This window comes from Trichosurus vulpecula, chromosome 8 (assembly GCF_011100635.1).
Source record: "Trichosurus vulpecula isolate mTriVul1 chromosome 8, mTriVul1.pri, whole genome shotgun sequence".
In the NCBI taxonomy this organism is placed as follows: Eukaryota; Metazoa; Chordata; class Mammalia; order Diprotodontia; family Phalangeridae; genus Trichosurus; species Trichosurus vulpecula.
In genome coordinates this window covers 8,546,464-8,572,281 of record NC_050580.1, presented here as the reverse complement: position 1 = coordinate 8,572,281, position 25,818 = coordinate 8,546,464, and the positions used below count along the sequence as shown (strand labels likewise).

General features: G+C 43.7%; 1 protein-coding gene across 2 annotated transcripts in view; it reads left to right on the top strand.

Annotated features, from left to right (window-relative positions):
- DOCK1 (dedicator of cytokinesis 1) overlaps nt 1-25,818 on the top strand; it is a 604,993-nt gene that overhangs the window by 529,062 nt on the left and 50,113 nt on the right. For both annotated transcript variants that reach the window (XM_036734505.1, XM_036734504.1), the window contains exons 38-40: nt 3,443-3,562; nt 23,232-23,321; nt 24,550-24,654. In XM_036734505.1, coding sequence (XP_036590400.1) covers nt 3,443-3,562; nt 23,232-23,321; nt 24,550-24,654 — 315 coding nt within the window. The remainder of the gene's footprint in view (nt 1-3,442; nt 3,563-23,231; nt 23,322-24,549; nt 24,655-25,818) is intronic.

Sequence of the window (25,818 nt, the reverse complement as noted above, 5' to 3'; positions counted from 1 at the left end):
CCCATCTTACCCGTCTGAATTTCACTAACAAGCTATTTTGGTGAACATGAAGATCTCTCTGTTACACCAGGGAAATTAAAATGGAATTGACAGCCTACTTGGAGAGACTGTCTACGAGTGTATGTGTGTGTGTGTGTGTGTGTGTGTGTGTGTGTGTGTGTGTGTGTGTGTTTAGGGCTGGGGCATTTGTTTGTGGCCCCGCTGCAGGCATGGTAAGAGGCTCTCTAGCTTATCATTGCTGGATTGCTGGCCTGGTCATTGGTCCCCCATAGATTCAGCCAAGTGGCCTGTGCTGCGGGGCCCTGTCATTTCCAACTAGCCGGCCTCATATCACTTCATCTCTCTTACACCATTAGGTTTTGTAATTTGTCACCACTATGCCTAGCATATGGCTTCCGATGTGGATTTATAATGCTTAATCAACTGTCTTCAGAGCATGATCTTTATTCTGTTATGAAAAAAAACTTCCTCTGATGTGATTAGGCCATTCTCATCTGTGACAGACACAATCTGAAAATAGTTACCTTTCCTGATGAGGTAATCTTGTGTGGATTGAGAGAAACAGAAGCCTCCTGTCTCACCTTCAGAGTCAGCCTGACCTGGATGTATTCTCATCAGTGGGTGTGGAGCAGTCAGCCTTGCCCCTCAATGCTTGTTTAAGACATCACTTAATTTAGGCATCTCTTTTCATATTTATTTCTTTCATTTGCCCCCTCAGATAGTCAAATGTTCAGTCTGTGGGACATCAGAAGACACCACTCTGGGCCCTAGACCCCTCCTTTGCAAAGTGAGGGAGTTAGGGGCTTTGCTTTCTGAGGTTTCATCCGGCTCTCCATCTGGGCTCTGACACTTCCCTCTCTGAGTCAGTTTCTTCATCTGTAAAATGGAGGTGATAAAGCCAGTAGTAGCTAACACCTGGCTGGAAGATTCTGTGGTGCCTAGAGCTTTGTAAAACTTTCAGACAAAATGCGCTGCCTTGGGAGGTGGCTGAGCAGGTCACTGGACTCTCAGGTCCTTTCCTCCCAGCTCCAAGGTGTTCTGATCATGTGACATAAACAGCAGCTATCTCCTTAGAAGTAGGCTGATCCAGCTTGGCAGCCCTCTGGGGGGCTGTGAGGAAGGCCCTTTAGAAGTGGGGCATGTGCTTGGAATGACCTTTATCATCATCACGATTCCCATGATGGTCAGTCCTGCCTGGAGCATCCACCCCATGGGGGCCATTTCAGCAGACGAGACCTGTGGCCTTGAATTAAGGGCAGGGCCACCTTTCCTTTGGAAGGAATCCCAATGGGAATTTGGTTTGCAGGGGAAATCTCTGCTGAAGAAGTCAAAGCTCCTAACCTCTCCTGGCCTGGAGGGCAGCATGGTCCCTGTCCAGCTCCACAGCCAGGGACCATTACGTCTGACCACTCTGTGCCGTTTTCTTTTCCAACTTTGAAGTTCAATGACGCAGAGCAGGAGGAGACACATCTAAATGCAGTTTTGTTTTGTGTAGTTTTTATCCCTCGCCTTCTCCTTTCTACCAACAAGAATACTCCTTCTCACTCTTAATGCTCCTTCTCCTGATTACTTTGCCAAGTGACCATTAGTCAGGGCTCAGCAGCCTTGTATGTCTCCTTCATTGGCTGTTTCTTGTAAGATTCAGACAGAGAAGGGCCCGTAAAGATGATCACGTTCATACAGTCGTGGATTCATGCATTCAGCAAGCATTTATCAGGCCTCTATTTTCTGCCAGGCACTGCACTAGGCACTGGGGATAACACCGAGCAAAAAGCCCCTGCCCCTGGGGAACTTACATTCTATTGGAGGACCTTATCTCTGTGCATGCATTTTAAAGCCAGAATGCACTGGGTCATCTCATCCCAACCCCACTCCATCTTGTAGAAGAGAAAAACCATTTGCCCAAGGCCATTCACTCCCCTCTGTCTGTCCATACTGCACAGCCCTAGTTCTGGCCCTCATCTTGCCAGGACAAAGCTGAGTGGTCTCCCTGCTTCCATTCTCTCTCATCCAATGAATCCTCCACTCACCTGCTGAGGCAATTTTTCTAAAGCCTAGGTCCAACCATGTCACATGTCCTCCCTCCTAAAGCTACACTGGCTCCCTATTACCTCTGGGTTCCCACATCAAGTCTTCTGTCTGTCATTTAAAGCTGCTTCTACCTTTGTCACCTTCTTGCTTCCCTGGGCACACTCTACCATCTGGCTCCCTTGCATTTCCTTGAATGCAGCATTCCCTGCATTGGCTGTCCTCCATCCCCCGCTCTGCCTCCTGGCTTCCTTCAAAACAGCTCAGATCCCATCCTATTCACCAGACCTCTCTCACTTTCACTCTATTCCCACATTGTTAGCATCTTCCCTCTGATAAATTCCCTCTATCTACTCTCTCCATATCTTGTATGCACCTGGTTGTTTATATGCTGTCTCCTCCATTAGAATGTGAAGTCCTTGAGGGAATTTGTTGTTTTATGACTTCCTTCGATTCCCCAGGGCCTAGCCCAGTGTCTGGTACATAATAAGTGCTTAATAAATGCTTATTACCTTGGGAACAGAACTATCTTTGGGGAATTGGGCTACAAGACACCAAGAGTGGGATACTGGGTCAATAGCTGGACCCAAAAAGCAATCTGTAAATTGTTGTCTCTTTAGAAGACCTTTCATGGGCGGCCCTGAAATCAATATCTGGTCCTGTACTGTTCAACATTCTTATCACTGACTTCAGATTTCCATGTGACCCTGAGCTGGTTTGGCTAGCAAACACATTGGATGAGAGGATCATGTTCTCAAAGATCTTAACACTGGTCTGAATTGAATAAGACAGAACCTAATGGGAGTCAATGTATACTTTTACACTGTGGATCACAAGGACAAGATGATGGAGGCAGAATTAAACAAAGGTTTGTCTGAAAATGATTGGAAGTAGCCAATGAACTACCCAATACATAATTAGACCAATAGAGGCTGGTTGGTTCATTGGACAGATTCAGAGTTAGAACTAGTTCAACATACTAAATCTTGTACTTATACCTAACTTTGATGTTTGCCTCCTTCCCATTCTTACTAATAGTTTAAACTCTCTCCAGATGTCTTTGTGATGAACTGTGCATTCCCTATTTTCACTGATGGAAATACTTTATTCCTTTATTCCTCCCTCCTTCTCCTCCTTCCTTCTTCCTTTCTTTCCTTGCTTCCTTTTTTGTCGTTACTATCACTACCTTCATCCCACTTCTAGCCCTGCCATCCCCATAATAAAATCTTCAGTCGGACAAATCACATTTCTACCATGAGCCGTGCCTGCAAATGTCTGTCTCCTTCTTTGCCCCAAGTCTATATGATTGAGTTTTTAAAGGATGTGTTCAATTGGTAACAATGATAGGAGGCTCTTGCCATCTTGCACCTTATTTCTCTATCCATGAACCTTTCACATTTTTCTCTTGTTCCAGTGGTCCGAGGAGGCATGTGCTGCCCATCTTACTCAGCGGGATGGGTACCAAGCAACTACCCAAGGGCAGCTCAAAGATCAGCTGTACCAAGAAATCATTCACTACTTTGACAAGGGCAAGGTAAGCCCCATGACTGGTTTTTTTTCTACCTCTTCTTCCTTCAAACACAGAGAACTCAAAGGAAGCCAAGCCTTTTTCTTAGCAAATCTTCTCAAAGAAGGTTGAAATCCGCTGTCAAATGCAAGCGGGTTTGTCCTAGGTACAGGCTTCCTGTTCTATGTATAAAACTTAAATGTAGAAATCCTCAAAAATGGAAAAAATAATCAGTAGTACATTTTTAAATTCTTGGCTGAAAACAAGAATAGCAATTTTTAAAGGTATTTATGAGTAGAAACTTGAGCTGGAGGGCTCTCATTTGGAGGTCATCCCTGTGTGGGTGTTATTAGAATCCTCTGGCTATTTACACATTCTCTGTTGTTGAGACAAAATGAATCCCTTGGTAGGTGAGAGGATGGTTCACCTGGAAGCTGGCAGGTTTATTGGGCCCTATGCCATTATGCTCTGTTGGCTCCCATGGCAGGCAAACCTGCCATGGTGTTCATCAGTTAATAATGAAATGCTATTTGTGGTAATTGTGGGGCTCCAAAGACCCAATGATGTAGAAAGAAGGGAATAACCATACTGGTCCTGGTCTTGGTCACTCCCCAAAGCCAGCCCTATGATCTTGGGATGAGCCATTTTGTTTTTCATCAGTTGAGCCAATGTGTCATGATCCACTTGGACCCTGCTACCCCAGAGATTGTACTCAATTCTGGGAGTCAAAATAAACCTGAGCCAAAGCAAACCCTGTCCCTTGTAAGTGTGTGGAGAATCCAGAGCCAACTTGGTTGAGATTCAGCGCTGTCCAGAGTCCTGAAGTCACCCTGACCAAAGGAAGAGGGCAGGGCTTCTTATTACTGTCGGCACCATTTTTATTCTTTTCTTAAAATCATTTTTATTTGATATTTTAGTTTTCAACATTGATTTTGAGTTACAAATTTACTCCCCATTTCTACCCTCCCCCCATTCCAAGATGGCATATATTCTAATTGCCTCATTCCCCAGTCAGCCCTCCCTTCTTTCACCCCACTCCCCCCCATCCCCTTTCCCCTTACTTTCTTGTAGGGCAGGATAGATTTCTATGCCCCATTGCCTATATATCTTGTTTCCCAGCTGTATGCAAAAAACAACTTATTTTTAAGCATCTTCTTTTAAAACTTTGGGTTCCAAATTATCTCCCCTCTTCCCTTCCTACCCACCCTCCCTAAGAAGGCAAGCAATTCAATATAGATCACACATGTATCATTATGCAAAACACTTCCATGACAGTCATGTTGTGAAAGGCTAACTATATTTCCTTCCATCCTATCCTGTCCCCCTTTATTCAATTTTCTCCCTTGATCCTGTCCCTTTTCAAAAGTGTTTGCTTTTGATTACCCCCTCCCCCATCTGCCCTCCCTTCTATCATCCTCCCCCTTTTTTTATCCCCTGCCCCTTACTTTCCTGTGGAGTAAGATACTCAATTTAGTGTGTATGTTATTCCTTCCTCAGGTTGAGTCCAATGAGAGTAAGATTTACTCATTCCCCCTCACCTGCCCCCTCTTCCCCTCCAACAGAACAGCTTTTTCTTGCCACTTTTATGTGAGGTAATTTACCCCATTCTATCTCTCCCTTTCTCCCTTTCTCATTATATTCCTCCTTCACCCCTTAAATTTATTTCATTTTCTTTAGATATCATCCCTTCATATTCAAATCATCCTGTGCCCTGTCTATATTCCCTTCAACTCCCCTAATACTGAGAAAGGTCTCATGAATTACACACATCATCTTTCCATGTAGGAATGTAAACATAACAGTTCAACTTTAGTAAGCCCCTTATGAATTCTCTTTCTTGTTTACCTTTTCATGCTTGATTCTTGATTCTTGATTCTTGAATTCTTGAATTTGAAAGTCAAATTTTCTATTCAGCTCTGGTCTTTTCATTGAGAAAGCTTGAAAGTCCTCTATTTTATTGAAAGTCCATATTTTGCCTTGAAGCATGATAATTAGTTTTGCTGAGTAGGTGATTCTAGGTTTTAGTCCTAGCTCCTTTGACCTTCCGGAATATCATACTCCAAGCCCTTCGATCCCTTAATATAGAAGCTGCTAGATCTTGTGTTATTCTGATTGTGTTTCCACAATATTCAAATTGTTTCTTTCTGGCTGCTTGCAGTATTTTCTCCTTGACCTGGAAACTCTGGAATTTGGTGACAATATTCCTAAGAGTTTTCTTTTTGGGATCTTTTTCAGGAGACAATAGGTGGATTCTTTCAATGTCTATTTTACCCTCTGGTTCTAGAATATCAGGGCAGTTTTCCTTGATAATTTCTTGAAAGATGATATCTAGGCTCTTTTTTTGATCATGGCTTTCAGGTAGTCCAATAATTTTTAAATTATCTCTCCTGGATCTATTCTCCAGGTCAGTAGTTTTTCCAATGAGATATTTGACATTGTCTTCCATTTTTTCATTCCTTTGGTTCTGTTTTATAATATCTTGATTTCTCATAAAGTCACTAGCTTCCACTTGCTCTAATCTGATTTTTAAGGTAGTATTTTCTTCAGTGGTCTCGTGGATCTCCTTTTCCATTTGGCTAATTCTGCCTTGCAAAGAATTCTTCTCCTCATTGGCTTTTTGGAGCTCTTTTGCCATTTGGCCTAGTCTATTCTTTAAGGTGTTATTTTCTTCAGTATTTTTTTGGGTCTCCTTTAGTAAGTCATTGACTTGTTTTTTTCGTGGTTTTCTTTCATCACTCTCATTTCTCTTCCCAATTTTTCCTCTACTTCTCTTACTTCCTTTTCCAAATCCTTTTTGAGGTCTTCCATGGCCTGAGACCAATTCATATTTTTCTTGGAGGCTTTTGATGTAGGCTTTTTGACTTTACTGACTTCTTCTGGCTGTATGTTTTGCTCTTCTTTGTCACCAAAAAAGGAATCTAGAGTTTGAGTTTGAATCTTGAGTTTGTTTTCACTGCCTGTTCATGTTTCCAGCCAACTACTTGACCCTTGAGCTTTTCGCCAGGATGTGACTGCTTGTAGAATAGAGAGTACTTTGTCCCAAGCTTTAGGTTCCAAGCACTGCTGTTTTCAGAGCTACTTCTACTCCAGTATCACCCCAGGCTCTGTCACAGCAGTGCTCCTCCTACCCCCAAAAACTGCCAGGACCAAAATACAGATCCAAGCAGGGTACAGCAAGAGAATTTGTCTTTGCACCCACAAAGTGCTCCTTGCACTGCCCCTCTGATCCACTGCTAGATTCCTCCCACTGTGTGAGCCAGGAACTCGGGAAGCAGCTGACGCTGGAGCTCTGGACGCAGACTCAGGAGCTTTCTGCTGCTGCCACTGCCACCGCTGCACCACCTCCGCCACCCCCAGGGCTGATGGCCAGACCACTCTGAACTCAATCCCGCAGTTTCCCTCTAACCTGCTCTTTGGCATTTGTGAGTTGAGAAGTCTGGTAACTGCCCCAGCTCACTGATTCATGGCCCCAAGGCCTGTTTTGACTGGTTGACTCCAGGTCTGGTCTGTCCTGGCTGGGCCCACGCTGGGCTGCACTCCACTCCCAGCACCATGCAATAGACCCTCTCCGGCAACCATCTAGGCTCTTCTGGGCTAGAGAACTGTTTCCCTTTGCTATTTTGTGGGTTCCACAGCTCTAGAATTTGTTCCGAGCCACTTTTTACAGGTATTTGGAGGGATTTGGGGGAGAGCTTAAGCAAGTCCCTGCTTTCCAGCCGCCATCTTGGCTCTGCCCCCACTATTTTTATTCTTGTCATTACTGTCATTGATATGGGCATCTAACATTTCAGTAGGACTTTAAGGCTTTCATCTGAGCCTCACAATAAACCAAGACATGAGTGCCACGGACAGCCCAGTTTCACAGATGAGAAAACAGATGCTTAGAGAGGTGATAAAATTATAAAGTGGGGAGAGACTTTTGAGGTCATCTAGTCTCCTCCCCTTCACTTTAGCGATGGGGAGATGGAAGACCAGAGAATGTAAGTGACTTGCCCATGGTCACTCAGCTAATAGTGTCTAAGGCAAGATTTGAACACAGGTCTTCCTGACACCAAGTTCAGAATTCTACCTAAGATACAATGACTGCCTCTAATTAGCAGATTAGCCAGGGCAGATAGTCTGGGTTTGTTCTCCATGGCCCCAGGGGGCAGAAGCATGAAGATTAGGTAGAGAAAAAGCTGCAGAGGAGCAAATGTGGACTTGATGGAGAGGGGAACTTCCTGGGGAGGAAGGAGCTGCTGCTGTTGGCCACAGGACGCAGTACATCCTCTTTCCTGGGAGATCTCTGAGCAGACCATTCATCCACCTGATGCAGTGGCAGTTCCTATTCAAGTGAGGTTTGGCCTGGTTGCCTGCAGAGATCCTTCCCACCCTGGATTTCTGTGATCCTGTCATCTTACAGCTGAGTGTGTGCATGTCTATGTTGAAGGGAGGGTTTTCTCCCCTTGTTTTCCACGACGCATTAAACAACAAATCTGAAATTTGCAGCTAGATATATAGCTCATCAACATGGTGCCTTGTGGAATGAAATGTCTATTTCCAGTTGACACAAATTCCATTTTTCCCCCTCCTTGGCAAGAGGGGTTTGTTTTCTGTTCCCCTCCCTGGGGGCGTTACAGCCCTGCTTTCTGATACCTGCTCACCCCCAGCTGCTTTAAGGTTTAGGCTCAGATCAGAGAGAAGGGATAATCTCAGCATGAAGCCATGTGTCAGGCAGATGGCAAGCTCAGGGAAGTGCCCAGTGCCATGGGTAATTAGGTACTTAATATATTCCTGTTAACGGTGATGACTGGGAAGGCTGAGAGAGCTAGGGCTAAGCCTAAGGAAGGGCTCGGAAGCAGGGGCTGAGCCAGGCTTACAGGCAGATAAAGACTTCATTCTGCAAACCCACCTATCAGGATCTGGCCACCAGATTTTGTAGGTTCTAGCCATGTAAGGGACGACTTGTCCAAAGTCATGAATATTGAAGATGGACTAAAGACAGAGCCCTTAACAAAAGTGGAGCAGCAGAAGGGAAGAAAACAATAACCTAGATTAAAGAAGAAGATTTTAGCACCCTGACTGAGCAGTCACAAAGATAAACCTGTCATCCACAAAGTCCTCTAGATAGATTCAAAAATTTAATCATTAACAATGCTTGAGGCTCTAAGGAGAGATTAAGAGATATGGTTAGATTCCCAAAATTCATTCCTGAGTGCAGAGAGAGAGAAGGGCCAACCTTACCTTCTGAAACCATGAAGTTCTTGTTCTGGTCCACTCCTTCTGCCCATTAGCAGAGTCTGAAGTCTCTGTTAAGCACTCAGTAAACACCTATTGCTTTACTGAATACTGGATAACCTTTTCTTCCTTAGATTAGATATTCAGGAACAGCCTTTCCTTGTAATGTTATTTTCTCTTGGTAGCAAATATTGACCCTTCAGGGCAAAAAGCAAATCCAGGAAACACAAGGTCATCCACCTAGAACTAGAATGTGCTTTAGAGGTCATCTGGACCAATCTCTTAATTTTCTAGATGAGGAAAGCAAGACCCAGAGGAGTTATGTCATATCATGGACAACCAGCCCAAAGTGGAATATAGTCATGAACAGGGGTGTTTATCTGGGCATGCTCTTTACTGGCTGCAAAAGTGAGAAGAGCTTTTGGAGTTTCTCTGAAACATTCGCAAGAGAAATTCATTCACATGAGTTTCCTTTGACTTCATTTAAGGTTGACTGGATTTCAAAACAAATGATCCTGTCAATAAAAGGCCAGGGAAGGAAGGCCAGAGGTTATTGCTGTCATTGGACCTAGCACACAGTTATGACTGGTGACTTGGGGCAGTGATGGAAGGGGCCCTTCAAGTCTGAGAAACTTGGGGTTGGAATCCTAGTTCTCCATGACCTTGGTCAAGTCCATTAGCCTCTCTGGGTTAGCCTTCTCCATCAGTCAGGCTGGAGAGAGAGGTGGCCACTTCTTAGGCTCAGAAAGGATCATAGCATCCTGTTCACATAACTTCCTTCAAGGGCAACTCGGTTGAATTGAATTGGATTCAGCAAGCACTTAGTAAGTACCTACTCTGTGCTAAGCACTAGGGATGCAAAGAGCAAAATGAAACAACCCCTGCCCTCAAGAGGCTTACATTCTACTGGGGGAAAATGAAATGTACTGTATGCAGAGAAGCCAATGTCCACATGAACAAAATCAGTCCTTCTATTCTGTTCTACTAGGTCTATGGGAATGCTCATCTCATTTGGTCTTTGTTAAGTCTGTAATCAAACAAATGAAATAGATATAATGTAATTTCAGGACTCTGAGCACTAATAGCTTGAAGGGGGTGAGGGACGTGTCGTAAAGGCATAATGCACCTTGTGGCACCTGTGATGAGCCTCAAAGGGAGCTAGGGTCTCCAAGAGGCAAAAGCGATGGAGCAGTGTACTGGTAGGAGGGGATACCCTCTGTGAAGAGGCAGGGTGATGTTGTATAAAAGGAAAAGGAAATAGGCTATTTTAGCTGGAACTTAGTAGGTTAGGATTATGAAATGTTTAGAAAATAAAGTTGGAGCCAGATGATAAATGGGTATAAATGCCCGATAAATGAATGTGTGGGCAATATACATATATGTATATTTATACACACACACACACGTGTGTATTTTTTGTTCCCTCCATGAGGCCATAGGAAACCACTGTAAATTCTTCATCATGGGGAGTGACGTGGTCAGATGTGTGCTTTAGGGCCATTCATTCAGAAGGTGGGTGAAGGATGCACAGGAAAAGGCAGAGGCTCCAGTTAGGGAGCCCAGTTAGGAGGTGAGGCTGCTTCAGGCTGGTGGTCCTAGGAGTGGAGAAAAGGTGTAGCAGCAGCCAGATTCCAGGAAGCTGCAGTTCTACCCCAGCCCCTGGATCTGCTTCTTCCTTCTGTCAGGCTCTCCATTATGAGTGATGCTCTCTTATGTTTTCGCATTCTTCCCACACCAAAAGCATTCTTCTATTGTTGCTTTTCCTCCATCTAAAAAAGGATGGATTTGCTCTTAATCTGGCTTTTAGTTTTTGAATCGTGTTCTTTGTAAACATAAAAGGTCATTTCCATCTGCTTCCCGTTTCACCCTTTTTCCATCTCTCCTTCTGCTTTGCAAATAATGACTCTTTGCTCCTTTTACATTCCATTTTTATCGTGATTTTCCACTTTCTTACCAAAGCTTTCTGTTCTTTTCTCACGACAATCTAGCATCCTTTGCTAGAGCAGCTCAGAATTGTCTGTACTTTTTGTGTCTGGCTGAGGCCTAGTAATTTTCAACAAAGCTCTTAATCCAAGGACTCCACTGAAAATCGCTGGCTTCTATACAGCAGGATGGGAGCAGAAAATAGAATGCTGGCTATTAAAAAAGAAGAAGAAGGTTATTTTATCATAGTGGGAAAGTAAGCATCAGTCAGTATTAACCCACCTTGAAAATCTGGGAGCAAGTGGGCCGCACACACAGAGAGGGTGAATAATTTATAGCCTAAGGAGTAGATGAAGCCCAGCAACTGTTTTCCACTCAAGCGAAGCAGAGCTCCCCCTCCCCCCAAAAATAGCCTTTCCTTTTACAAAGTTCACACATCATTGGCTTTCTCCAAAGGAACAAGAGGACAGAGACATTTTCCCATTATTTCAGGAACTAAAAATAAAAGGTCAAGGAACTGCTCTACAGAGCTGATGACATGGAGGAACTTTGTAGAGTTGGAATTTTCAGGAATTCTGAGTTAATGGTTTTATGTTTAGTGATCAACTCCTGGAAAATGTATTCACAGTTACATGGCTTTCATCACCCCGATTCAATCCATTAAACCTTTATTAACTGCCTACTGTATGCCAGAAACCATACTAAATGCTGAGAATACACAATCAAAAGGAATCTCTGCCCCCAAAGAGCTTACAGTCTATTGATATTTACCAAGGACTAACTTTTGGCTTTCTCGTTTGATGCCCCACCCCCAAATTCCTTAAATTTAGGATTGGTCCTGATGGTAATGATATTAACCAGGGTATTTCTAAAAGCATGACTGAGTAAAGTGGTTTTGCAATCAATGTATCAACAAGCATGTATTAAGCGCCTACTGTGGGCTAGGCATTATCCTCGGTAATGGGAATGCAGAGACCTATGACATAAGGTCCTCCCAAGGATCTTACTTTCTAATGGGAGAGACAACATGCACAGATATATGTATATCTATTGTATATTCAGATCTGATGCAAGATAACCTGCATGGGGAAGGCACCTAAAACTGGGGGGCCCAGGAAAAACAAAAGGGGAAATAAAAACCTTCCTGTAGAATGTGGAACTTGATCTGAGTCTTGAAGGCAGCCAAGAATTCCGAGAGATAGAAGAGCGGAGGGGAAGCATTCCAGGGAGAGGGCACAGTCGGTGCAAAGGCCTGGAGTCTGGAGAGAGAGCACTTAGTGCTAGGCATTATGCTAAGCCCTGGGGATACAGAAAAAAGGAGAAGACAGCCCCTGGCCTCATGGAACTCACAGTCTAATGGGGGAGAATCATTGTGTACAAATGTCAAAATACATACTGGAAGATGAAAGGTAATCTCATTAGGAAAGGCACTGTTAACAGCTGGGAAGCTGGGGAAAGGAAGGCCTCCTATAGAAAGTGGGATTCTAGCAGTCCTGGCGAGAGTTTGGTGAGTCAGTTTGGCAAGAGCATTGGAGATCCACTCACTTTAGAGTTGCTCCGTCATCAAGGTCTGCCTTCTTCAGAAGCCTCCTTTTAGACCTTGGAGAGATAACAACATTGAATCATCCACCAGAGCAGTTCAGCTTAGGTGGGTGGCTAGAATATTCCCATAAGGCATTGCTATCCATCTTGGAAGCAGCCCTGATATCTTACTCTTCCACTATATTGTGGGGGGTGGGGGGGACCAGACCCTGGGATCGCCAAGGCTGCGCCAGCAGAGTCTGAGCTGTGGCAGTTTCTCGGAGCTGTGAAAACTGAGTCTAGGCCTGGTGGCAGCCTGTGAGGCTATTCCTCCAAAACCAGGACCCCCAGCTAATAGAGGAGAAACCCATCCCTGGCTTGGCCAAAGCCCTGTGAACTTGGGTGTAATTCAGAGAGACTAGTGAGGAGTGAGGCTGGAGGGCAGGGGAGAGGGCTTGGGGAATGAATTAAATACAATCTCAAACCAGATCAGGCCATGGACCCATTTTCCCTTTCATGAAAAGTGACATTCAGTGAGTGTTTTTTAGGTTTCCCAAGTCCTTTAACAATATTCTCTCGGTTGTCACCTTCAATTACTGTGTGATGCTAGGATTACAGGAATCATTATTCCACTTTATAGATGGGAAAACTGAGGCTTAGAAAAATTAAAGTGACTTGGCCTTGGTTGCACAGCTAGTACAAGTTGGAGATGGGATTTAAACCCCAGTATTTCTTGACTTCAGGCCTACCAGCTGTCCCCAGCTTCCTGAACTTCAGCACATCTTCTGACCCCTCAAATAACCCTTTTTATAGAGGCATTTCAGAATGTGTTAAGTGATTGTATACCATGTCCTGAGTCAAGTGGGATCAGGTCACTTTTGTCCAGCCCTCGGACCCTCTGACCTGTGCTTGCTAACCCCAGATGGTTTTCCTGCTCAGTGACTGGCCAGGTTTTACACTGGCATTATTAATCCTCCATGAGAGACGTCGGCCTGTGGGCATAACCCTAGGTTTCTCTCAGAGGCTATGACTTCATTTTACATGAACTTTTCCGATTAAATTATAGGCTTCTGCAAAAGGTACCTCATTTAATAATCAGAGGGAGTTTATCAGAAATTGATGTAATCAAAGCTTTCATTTCCGACACAGCTGGGGGTGTGTGTGTGCATGTGCGTGTGTGTGTGTGTGTGTGTGTGTGTGTGTGTTGAATTTTTTTTTTAAATCGTTCCCATAAAGCTTGCATTTTAGTGCTTAAAGCTGTCAGGCAGCCCTGGGCACAGCCAGGTTCAGGCTGACAAGCTCTGGCTCTTACTCCCTCTGTGACCTTAGGCAAATGACTCCCCATCTTTGGCCCTGTTTGCTCCTCAGCAAAATGAGGGAAATGGAGCAGAGAAGCCCTCAATTATCTGATGATCCCCCAGCCCTGGAACAAAGCCAGCCAGCCCCCAAACTGAGAAGAAGTAGAGTGAGTTGGCTCTGATTGTGTGTCTAGTAACGGCTGGAAACAGGGTCTCCAGGGCAGGGACCAGGGCTGGACCTGAAGGCTGATTATCTCCAATTCATCCTGTTTCTATCTTGCTTATACATGGTGGTTTTCATGTTGTCTCCTACTTAGACTGTGAGCTCCTGGGGTGCAGGGGCTGTCTTTTTCCTTTCTTTGTGTCCCTAGAACTCAGCCCAGTACCTGGCTCATAGTATGTCCTTGATAAATGCTCCTGGACTGACTCAGGATCTAGACCATCAGAGAAGTTGGAGGAGTGTATTCCATAGGCATGAGCCAAGATAAACCTAAGGAGCCAGCAAAGACAGGTTCAAGAAAAATGGGTCAGAGGAACTGTATTTGTTGTTTTGTTTTGTTTTATTTTTAAACAGGGTCATAGGTCAGTTGGGCCTCTAGAATGCTTTTGATAAAATGTAGCTAGATTTCAGAGAAGCATTTGACAGGATTTCTTATGCCATTCTTCTGGAAAAAGATGGAGAGATGGTGATTAGATATAGACTATAGTGAGGTCAATTCAGAACTGATTGAAAGTGGATGATCAATCATGGTTTGAGATCAACTTGGAGAGCGTCCCCAGAGCAGTTTCCTAAGGATTTGGGCCTAGCCCCATTTGCTTTAATCTCATTATCAGTGACTTGCATTGAGGCATAGATGTCATGCTGCTACAGGTTTGCACAAGGCACAGATTTGGTCTAGAGAGCTGACACGTTATATGACAAACTAATATCTTATAATATCAGATGTCAAAAGATTTTGGCAGGGAGTCAGCCAACTAGCATTGGTGAAGTGCCTACTGTGTGCCAGGCACTATGGGAAACACTACAGGAAGGGGAGAACACCATGCTGAATCTAAGGACGTTTGATTGGGATCAATGCAAAATCTCAACCTTGTGTTCAAAGAATCAACTTTACCAATACAGGACTGGGGAGGCATAACCAAGAAGTCTTTCTGAAAAGATCTCAGGGTTCCAGTGAGTAATCAGCTAAATAAATAAGAGCCCATGTGAGATTTGTGTTCCTTTGCCCCAGAAGACAAATCTTGGATGGATGGGGAAGAATTCCTGACAGCCCTGTCTAGAAGTGGGATGGCATTCCTTACAGGTCTTTCCTCTTCACTAAAGTTCTTCAAGCAAAGGCATTCATTGTATATAGGGGAGTCTGAATGAGGTACAGTTTAAAATAGATAGCCTCAGAGTTCCATTACATCTCCAGAGTTCTAGGATTGTCAATGACCATGACATGACAATGATATCAACCTGATAAGCATGGAAGGTCATCCTGAGGAGTCATAGAAAAATTCAGTTTGAATAGGTAGGGTTGGTCAAAAAGATGGAAACCCTGGAAAAACAAAGTAAATATTTGGAATCCATTGTAGATTCTTGAGTAGGAGAAACACAGTGTTTTCTGTGGGATAGGTTAAAAGGTGGGGGGCAGGGGGGGATGGACAAGGGCCACTGCCTCCCTAGTCCTGTATGTTGTTTATCTCCCAATGCCACCTAATACTAGCTAGAACACATAGACATATAAAGTATTGGGAGCCTGGACTTTGGTGCTGGAAGTGAGAATTGCAAGGAAAGCAGTAGATCTGGGAAATATTTCAGTTAGTCAATCAATCAGCCAGCATTTATTAAATGGCTGCCTCAAGAGGATTTGGTGGGCAATGGATATGAAGAGCCAAAGAGTGAGAAGCAGCCAAGATGACTTCATGGTTCTGAGATGAGGCCAGCAGTTAACACAAAGAGGGAGTTGGGAAAGAAGCCAGGTTGGGACAGGAAGATGGTGAGTTCCATTTTAAAAATGTTGAGTTTAAAATGAACTTAGCTTCCAAGTGGAAATGTTCTCTAGGACATTTGAAATCCTAGGATCCAAGATTTAGGACTGAAAGGAAGCTTAGAAACCCCTAGTTTTACAGATGAGGAAATTGAGGTCTGGAGATGAAGTGCCTTGCCCGATGTCATCCAGATGATAAATGGCAAAGCTAGAATTTGAACCCAACTAGGCTGACTATAGTTTAGTACTCTCTCCTGTACTTCACCATAATATAGGATGGGTGTTGATTTTTTTTTTGAGATAGTGAGGATCAATATTGGATGTTACAGAATCTTAGCATTGGAAGTGACCTCACGGGTCAGAAGGTCCCACCTATACCTGTGAGAGATTCTTTGTCACCGAATACCTGACAAGAGTAACTACTTCCTCCTTAAGCCTCCCATTCCACTCTAGGACATACGATTGTTCAGAAGTTTCTCCTGATATTAAGCCTAAACTCATCTCTTTGCCACTTCTGCCCAGTGCCCCTAGTTCTGTGCTTGCTGTGACTCCCTAAGTCTTCTCTGTGCCAAGTTAGATATCCCCAGTTCCTTCAGCTGATAGTTAAACATCCTGACCATCTCTTTGTGCTCCCAAAAATGTGGTGACCAAAACTGGGCACAGTATTCCATGTGTAATATGACTGGGGTAGAACCTACAGGGACCACCGCCTCCCTGGTCCTGTGTGCTGTGTATCCCCCAAGACCACCAGTATCACAGTGTTAATTCATATTAAACTCAGTCCACCAGAATCACCAAATCACTTTCAGACAAGCTGTTGTGTAACCAAGCCTATCCCATCCTTTCTTGGGAAACTTGATTTTGGACTCCAGTCCAAACGTCACGTTGAATACTCTTTGATTTCATCATATTCAGTGCAGCCCCAATGCCAAACTGTCAAGAGATTCTTTGGATCCTGACTGTTATCCTGTTGCTATCTCTCCCTCCCAGCTTGTTGTCATCTGCAAATCTGAGAAGTATTCCATCTCTGCCTTTATCCTTTATTAATAAGGATTGATAAAAATCATTAAAGAGCCAACAGCATAGATATAATAGCTGAAATCACAAGGGAACAAGGCTTCTCTGAGGGAATGAACACAGTGAAAAGAGAGTGAAGGGCTAAGGATTAGGTCTTGAGAGCCATAGTTGAGGGACAAAAAGGCAAGAAGATCCAGCAAATGAAACAAAGAGCATTTGGCGACATGGGGAAGAACCAGATGAGCTCAGGATCATGGCAGCCAATCGTGAAGAGCCTCTCAGAGGACAGTCTTCAGTATTCTAGGTTACTATGAGGTCAAAAAGGTCATGCTTCAAAAAAATTCTTTGGATTTTGTCAGAAAGTCACTGGTGACCATCAAGAGCAGTTTCAGAAGAATGAAGAAGCTAAAACAAATGGTGGGAGACCTCTTGTCTGAGGCATTCTGCAGCAAAGAAAGGAACAAGACAAAAAACGTACAGATTTGTCATTGGTTTGTTGGTTGTTGGTTGGATTTTTCATTTGTTTTTAAAGAAGGGAACAAGTTAGCTGAGAGAATGATAAAGATTCAGAAGAGAGGAGTAGAAGGGAGAAATGAGGAGGGATCATTCTGAAAGCACAGGTTTGTGTTGGAGAGAAGAGATCCCTCTTTTTCTAATGCTAGACTTTGGACTGCATGTGATCTAAGGCTCCTTCCAGCCTAGTGTGCTTGTTAGCCTGCAAGGAAGGAGGACAGGTAACTGGATAAGTATATATGTTGTGATGAAGATAGGAGATTGCATGACATGGGGTCCCAATGTTTTCAGTAAAGCCAGAAGTACTATCTGTACAAAAGGAGGAAGAGGGTGGTTTCATGGGTTTGGAGATTTGAGGAAAGAGATTTGAAGTTGTGAGAATGATGCTCAGCTGGTGTTTATGAAGTGCCTACCACATACCAGGCACTGTACTAGAGGTTCTGTGGACAGAAAGACAAAAACCCAAGTCTCTGCCCTCAAGGAGCCGACATTCTGTTGGGGGAAAGAACGTACATGTGTATGTGTATATGTGTATATACACATATACATATGTACATGCATGTGGGCATGAGTCTATGCAAAATAAATGTCTCGACATACAAACCCCAGAGTCTCAGAGCTGGGAGGGACATGACAAGCTAACTGTTCTCATTCTGACCAGAATTAGAACCCGCTGTACCTATGACAACCATGAGTGGCTATCCAGCCTTTGCTCAGCCATTGAGTGAGGGGAAAAGACCCCAAACAAACACAAGGTGATCTGGCAGAGGCAAGCATGTAGCAAGTGGCATTTGAGCTGAAGTCTGAAGGAAATTTGGGTGTCTGAAAGGCAGAGGTGAGGAAGGAGGGCATTCCAGGCATGGGTCACAGTCAGTACAAAGGCACTGAGGTGAGAAACGGGAAGTTGTGTGGGAGGAACTCTAAGAAGGCCAGCTTGGCTGTCAAGTGTGGGAAGGGGAACGAATGGCATCCAGCTTGTGAAGGGCTTTAAATACCAAAAAAAGTTTGGGCAAATGGAAAGCGTGTATAAACTGTTAGGCAGTGATGGGTAGGCTAGTGGTCTGGGTGAATTTGTTTATTCAATCAGTCATTCAAGCAGCAGTGTCAGTTAGTGGAAGATGCGCTGGATTGGACATGGCCAAACCAAGGTCTGAATCCCAGCTATGACTCTCCATAGTGCTGTGAATGAGAACAAGTCACTTCACCTGACCATGCTTCCATGGACTAAGAATAATCACACATGGACCTCTTTCCTCATAGGCTTGTATGGAAGGAATTCTGAATAATTGCTATTGTGGATTATTATTCAACAGCCGTATATTGAGTTCTTGTAATGTGTTATAGCTGTGTGCTAAGTTCTGTAAAGACAGCAAGATGGCCAAGACAGGAGGGGATGAGTGATTTAGAGGCTGAAAGAACAGAGAGCAGGGACTGAAAAATGAGAAGGAAGAAGATTGCAGTCTCTCAAAAGGTGATCTGGTACTGTATTGGAGAACTTGAGTGTGGATCACATACAGCTCTGGGATATGTCTCAGTGTTGAATGGCAAGTCATTGGAGTCTATCAGTGAATCAATAAGCATTTATTAGGTGCCGACTATGTGCCAGGCACTCTGCTGATACAGAAACAGAAGTGGAAAATAAAGGGTTCGAAGGTGAGAAATATTGTAGAGGTTGAATGGACAGAACCTTTCAATACAATAAAGTGTCAGCCTCATGAGGGAAGGAACTGCTTTGTATGTGTCTTTATGACAACTCCAGCAACTAGTACATGGTAGGCACTCAAATATATTTGTTGATTAAAAGAATAAATTGGAATGAATGGACTGATGAGGCTAGTGTGGTGGATGGCACCATCAGAACCAGCAGAAATTGGGGGTGCCACAGGCAACATTCCTTGCCCTTCAGAAGCCAACATTCTACTGAGTCAAAGAAGGATTGGATCCATAAAATGGAAGTCAGTTCCAATTGTAATCAGGTCACTCACACATCTGCCCATCCCCACTCCTGGTCCAAGCCCTCATCCACCATAAGTGAGACTGTGGCACCATACTCCTTCTGCTCCCTCCTCTGCCAATCCATCCTCCCCGCAGCAGCCAAAGTCATCTCCTCCATGCCCGATTCTGACCGTATCACTCCTGTGCTCTAAAAGGGTGTTCAGTTAACCAAATATTAAACAAGAAACTAAACTGAGCTCTGGGAATACGAAAGACAAAAAATTCTCCATTGGCTCTTAACTGATAAACAGATGAAATGTAAACTTCTTTGCCCCCTATCCCACCACCGCTGCAATCTGGTGCCGGCTTGGCCTTTGAACTCTCTGTTTCAATCAGAATTGCCTGGTCATCATCACTCGGTGTCTGCTTGTGCTCTGTGTTGTCTGCTTTAGCACAGATGTCTCTGTAACCAAGTGGCCCTCCATTTATATCTCTACCTGTTGAAATTCTTTTCCTTCAATACCAGTTTAAATACCAGCTCCAGCACAAAATCTAACAGCAATTCATCTCTTCTTTCATCTTCATTCAGTCTCTGGATTTTTTCTTTTCACTGAGCACATTCTCGCTTGCATTGTGTATGAGTGTGTACTTGTGTGTATGAGTGTTTGTGCGGCCTACCTCCCCTACTCCCTCACCAGTACACTGAAAATCCAGATTTGTTTTCCATCTTTATACCCCTAGCGCCTAATGTGGGCTCTTGCATGTTACATGTAATCAGTATCTAGTAAATTACTGTTCAATTTCATTGATTTGAATTGGCCCAAGGAAGGCCTAAGAGGCAGCATGGAGTGGAGAGTAGAGGGATGGATTTGGAGTTAGAAAGACCTGGGTTTAAATCCTATCTCTAACACATCCGAGCTGTGTGACCCTGGACCAGTCATTGAACTTCTCAAGTTCCAGGTTCTAATCTCTTCTTGGAACACTAGCTTCGGTGAAATCCCTTGACTATTTGGGACCTGAGTTCCTCACCTGTTAAAGAGAGGATTCGACTCCATGAACTCTGATGTTCCTTCAAACTTTAACATTCTATGATCCCATGATCTGAAGTCAAAAGTGTGCCAAAGGTACCACAAAAGTTTCCCCATCCGCCTCCACCCTCACCCAGGGAAGTCCCTGTAGGAATGAAATCACAGATTTAGACAACACCCAAAAAGTCAGGCCTGTACTCCCCTCCCTGCTCCCCACATCATTTTAGCTTTGACTGCAAAAAAGTGGGAGTCCCTTTCTTGACTTCCCCACTTGATTCCCAAGACTGATTTTCCATCAGAACTAAAGAAGAGTCACTAATATCTGAGAAAGCTCTAAAATGCCCACTGTCCCTAGAAAACCATTCCTGGTTCTGAATGCATCTGGCCTTGCCTCCTTCCCAGTCAGTGAGTGCATTGCCTTGGTCTTTGTCTTGGGCCAATGACCAGCAGCTGCTTAGGAGACTCACTTTCCCTTGTGCTATTCTCCCTCAGCTGATGGATGACACCACCTTTTTCCTCTTGTGCTGTGGAAGCAGAAGAGCATGGGCTCCTGAGCCAGCCCTTCACTGAATCATCTCCACTACAAATGACTTGACCATTAAAAAATGGAACCTTCTCCTAATCTATCATTTTTGAGTGATGAAAAAAGGTCATCCTCTCCAAAGGTCTTAGCTAATATTAGTGGAGAGGATAGGCTTTGTGCTTTTCCTGAGCTCATGATTTCAAGAATGCCATCAGAAGGATTAAGGAGGCTAAATCAAAGTACAACAGCTGGTGTTCCTATAGGTACACTTCTATGTACATGTATTTTTAGCTCACATTTGTATAGTGCTTGAAGATAGACCTGTTAGGTATGGGTTGTTATTATCCCCACTTTACAGATACAGAAAGTGAGTCTGAGAGGATAAGGGACTTGCCCATGGTCATAACTGGTAAGGGCCAGAAATGGCATAATATTTGCAAACCACTTTCCGTACATGATTCCACCTGATCCTCACAACAAACCTGGGAGGAAGGAGCTAGAGTAGCCCCATTTCACAGAGGAGTTAGCAAGTGTCTCAAGCAAGACTTGAACCCAGGTCTTGAAGCTGTCTCTGAGGGTCCTAGTGTAATCTCACAAACAGGGATGCAGAGGACAATTCAAAATATTCAAGTTTACTTTTTAGCACAAACAAAATGACAGTGAGTCAATCTCTTCTCAATTTCTGGACCTTAGCAAGCAGGTTCCTAAGTGGTAGAGTCCCTCCTTCCTCCGAGGTACATGATTGTGCAGGGATGGCTGTTCTGTGCCAATCCAGCTCACAGCTTCTCCAGCATCTCCTTTTCTGAGCCATGATCAACCTCATTGCCAGTTTTCATGAAGATCAAAATTTTGCTTCTACTTCTGGTCCAGACTATTAGCTATGCATTCACCTTGGGAAAAGGCAATGCTAATACCCTCCCTCTTCCTGTATCTGATTAAAAGCCTTAAAGCTGATCACAGAAGCCCAGAGATAAGTGGAAGACACCTCTCTTGGTGTCTGTCCCCTCCAACTTAGAGTTGGACAAATATCCCCTTTATAGCATCCTCAAGGGTTCATCCAACCTCTGCTCGAAGACCTCTAATAATGAGGGACTCACTCACAGCAGGCTCAGTCCATCTCACTTTGGAATGGATGTATTTGTCAAGAAGATTCTCCTTACTTCAAACTGAAATCTACATCTTGGCCAATTAATAGAATTCAGGATTTAGAATTAAGTAGGAACTCAGACATCATTTGGCCTAATCCCCTTCAGTTTATTGCTGATAAAACTGAGGCCTATAGAGGTTAACTACTTGGTCAAGGTTACATAGTAACTTAGCAGAGGCAAGATTTGATAAAAATTTTCTTGAAATTAATATATGCTAAAGGAGACTTTGCTTAATAGAGTTTTTAAAAAATTGAAGGAAAAAGGAAATCCCACCTTACTATACTTGTGAGTCTGAGCAATCAGCTCTAACAATCCAAAATACAGAATTGTGAAACCTCACTAGTGTTGTAGAAAGAGGGAAAGAGGATAGATGGACAAGTGAACTATCTGGCCATTTCTCCCTCCTCCCTCAGCCTCCTTCTTTTCCCTCCTGGCTTTCAGCTCCATTTCTGGCACCACCACTCTTTTTCCACTCTGGTAGAGATCTTAGTTGTAATATTACATTTTGAGGATGTTTCTCTAATTCCTAGGCAAAGGCTTTCTTGTGGAAAATAGCAGATAAGTTCAATAAATTTTTAACATAAAGGTTGAACATTTTCCTTCCTGAGTTCTTTAATGAAACAGTTATCATTCATGTAGATTTTAGTACAGGTGTAACATAGGTTTGATATCCTAGTAGGAGAGAGTAGAGAGATAAGAAACTTTGCTCTCTCTCAATGCCATTGCACTCTCTCTCACTATCTCTCTCTCACTCTCTCTCTCTCTCTCTCTCTCTCTCTCTCTCTCTCTCTCTCCCTTCCTCCCTCTCTCTCCCTCCCCTCCTCCCTCCCTCCCTCTCTCTCCCTCTCCCTCCCTCCCTCTCTCTCTCTCCCTTTCTCTCTCCCTCTCTCCCTCTCTTTCCCTTTCTCCCTCCCTCCCTCTCTCTTTCTCCTCTTCTGCCACCATATTTAAGCATTGGTTTCCTGGTTTTAGACCCCAAGTGGAGTTAGTGTTGCCATCTCTGAAGAATTATGGTGACTCACCAGGGAATCTTCCAAGCTCAGAAATAGGAGGGTGGATGAGACCAAACTCATCCTTGATTCTTAGTTCTCCATATTTCTCCCAACAAAAAATTTTCATAATATTTATTTAGAGTTGATCAAGATTTGGTGAAGGGTGGTGGCATGTGGAAAGGAGCATTATTCCTACTCAATCATTCAGAATGCTTTAGATATCTGTGATTAAACAAGGCAGTATCCTGCCCATTGTTCATCTTCAGAATAGTGCAGCTTTGGAATCAAGAACAGTAGCTTGGCTTAGGAACTGTTTCAAATACAATGATTCTCTGACTCCAAGCAAAGGCTGAGACATTCCTCACATGCATGAATGGCCAGCTTAGTAATCTGGTATTTATTAAAAAGAAAAATAAAAAGAGATTTGAGATAATATTAATTTTTGTTCTCTAATTTTGTGTGCCTTGTTTTTCCAATAAACAATGATATTTTGCAGTGTTTTGATAATGATTTTAATATCAGTTTCACAGTTTGACTAATGTACATGGTTCAGCATGTTTTTTTTCTGTTGTAATTTTATTTTGTTTTGTGATTTTTTTTTTAAACAGATGTGGGAAGAGGCCATTGCCTTGGGCAAAGAACTCGCTGAACAGTATGAAAACGAGATGTTTGATTACGAACAGCTCAGCGAGCTGCTGGTGGGTCTTTGTGTCCTTCCATCTAAATGAATACAGGCTTTTCTGGCCTCATACTATGGATCTGAGTTACCATAGCCTGGTTTCTCCAGGCAGGTGGCTTCCTTTACCTCTGAGCTAATCCTTTCCTGGTAGTTCATACAGCTCAGTGCAGAATGGGGGAGGGGGGATGTCTTGTGGCTGAACCCCTGCCCCCTCTCCCCAGTTGCCTGTGAACAGCTTGATTTTCCAGATCTGCTGTTGTGTCTTTTATGGTGGATTGTTGACATGCCCAAGAGTAATCAGCTGTTAGCGCCACCTTTAGTGCTCTCTCTCTCTCTCTCTCTCACTGCCCAAATTAGAGTGTTTTGGGTTGTCCTTCAGATGTGTTCGCCCCCCACTAGAACGTAAGCTCTTTCAAGGCAGGAATTGTTTTTTCCCGGTTTCTGCTCATGTATCTATTTTCAGTGCCAAGGACAGTGCCAAGCACTTAAAACCCTTAAGGAATGAACTAATGAATAAATAAACTTCCAGGCACCCTTGGCTTTAACTCAACAAGCATTTATTATGCGCCTGATATCTGTATGAGATGCTGGGGATACAAAGACAAAAGTAAAATTGACCCTCTGCCTAAGGTGCTTCATTCTCCTGGAGCGGGGCGCGCATCTGCAGATGGGAAAATGCCAGTGATTTTTGAGCAGTTGCCTCTTCAGTGGGAGAGACTGAGCTTCCCTGAGCAGTTCTCTTGCCTTCATTTGTGCAAAGTTGCCAGGATCCAAGAGTGCTCAGCTCAACACTGAACAGCTGAGCTCTCGATCAGTATGCAGTGTTGTCTGACTGATTGAAGGACAAGAGCTGTTTTCAAGTTACAGAAGGAAAGACTCCATTCTTTGGACTTTGTCTCATAGTAATCCTGTACAGAGTTCTTGCCAGGCTGGTTCTCCCCACCTCCCCCACCCCCCACACCCAAACCAAAGATTTTCAGACAAAGGGAGAACTATTTCCTTTGAATTTACTGGCTAGCTCTACTTCCCCCATGATGGGGAAGGGGGAGGGGGTGGTTAGAGATGAAGGGACTCACCTCAAGTTTAGAGGCCTGTGCTCTCCGAATGAGTTCTGTGCCATGACCCAGGGGTCCTCCAGCAGTGCGTTTGTGTAGGTGGGGGCCACAGGTGCACACTGCCAGAAAGAACAGAAGCCTTCCTAAAAGTTTGGTCCTAATCTGAAAAGGTTCTCACTGTTTCTCTTGCAGAAAAAACAGGCCCAGTTTTACGAAAGCATTGTCAAAGTGATCAGGCCCAAACCTGATTATTTTGCCGTCGGATACTATGGACAAGGATTTCCCACGTTCTTGAGGGTAAAGTGGAATGCAACTTAATTACAATGAACAGAAATGCCTCTTACTCTGGAAAAGAGATTCCAGCTCTAACTCGGTTCAATGTGACATAGCTGGCTTGTTGGTGCTGAAATAGCCACATGTTTCTGTGGTTGTTTCACTGGCCATCACAGACCCCTTTTTGCTCTTGGCATCACTTTGCCTCTAATTTCACAGAAAATAATTTTGTGTCATAGGTATGGGTGAGTCTTCATTTGTCCCCAAATCAAAAATGGCTTCCGCAGCCATGTTGGTAGACATCTCAATGGCTTTCTCCTTTCTTTTTCTCTTTTGGATTATGTCCCACCTCCTTTCTGCCTTTCTCTCGCTTTCCTTTTCTTTCTCTTCTCTTTCTATATTTCTGCTTTTCTCTCTTTCTTTATTCTTCTCTCTTGTTCTTTGTCCTTCTCTCTCTCTCTCTCTCTCTCTTTCTCTCTCTCTGTCGCTCTCTCCTGCTTCTCTTCTTTTCTCTGTCTTCTCTCACTCTTCCTCCTTTTCTTTCCTTTTTATTGTTTTCACTCTCTCACTTTCTTTTTCTCTCTCGGTCTCTCCCTGGCTTCTTTCTCCCTTTCCTTCCCTTTTCCTACTTTCTCTCCTTTCTCCTTTCCCTCCTTTTTTATTTCGTTTCTTCCCTCTGTCCCTTTCTCCTTTATCTCCTTTCTTCTTTCCTCCCTTTTTCTCTTCTTTCTTTCCTTCTTCCCTCCTCTCCTCTCCCTCTGTCCCTTCTTCCTTTCCTCCCTTCCCTCCTTCTTTCTTTCTTGTTTCCTATAATCTGTTTATGTTTTCTTCACATTTCTTAGATACTCACCCTTACAGACATTGCTTTTCAGACACAAGATTTTCTACTTTCATCAGGGAAAGCCATGGAATAGTACTCATGGTTATGAAAAGAGCTGTATTGCGATTGTACCAACATTGTGTCAGATTGTTCAAGCCCTCAGGTTCAGTAATTTTGTGATTCAATAGAGGTTGTGGGATTGGTCTCTTAAGAATTTCTATTAGAATTCATCAACACTACAGGGGCAGATAGTCTTCCATCCAAGAACTAATGGTTTACCACTCGGAATCCTCACAAATTATGAGGCCATTTTATAAAGGAAGCTCTTTTGGCCTGGGCCAGCCAGCAGGAGAAGGGTTTATGCGTCC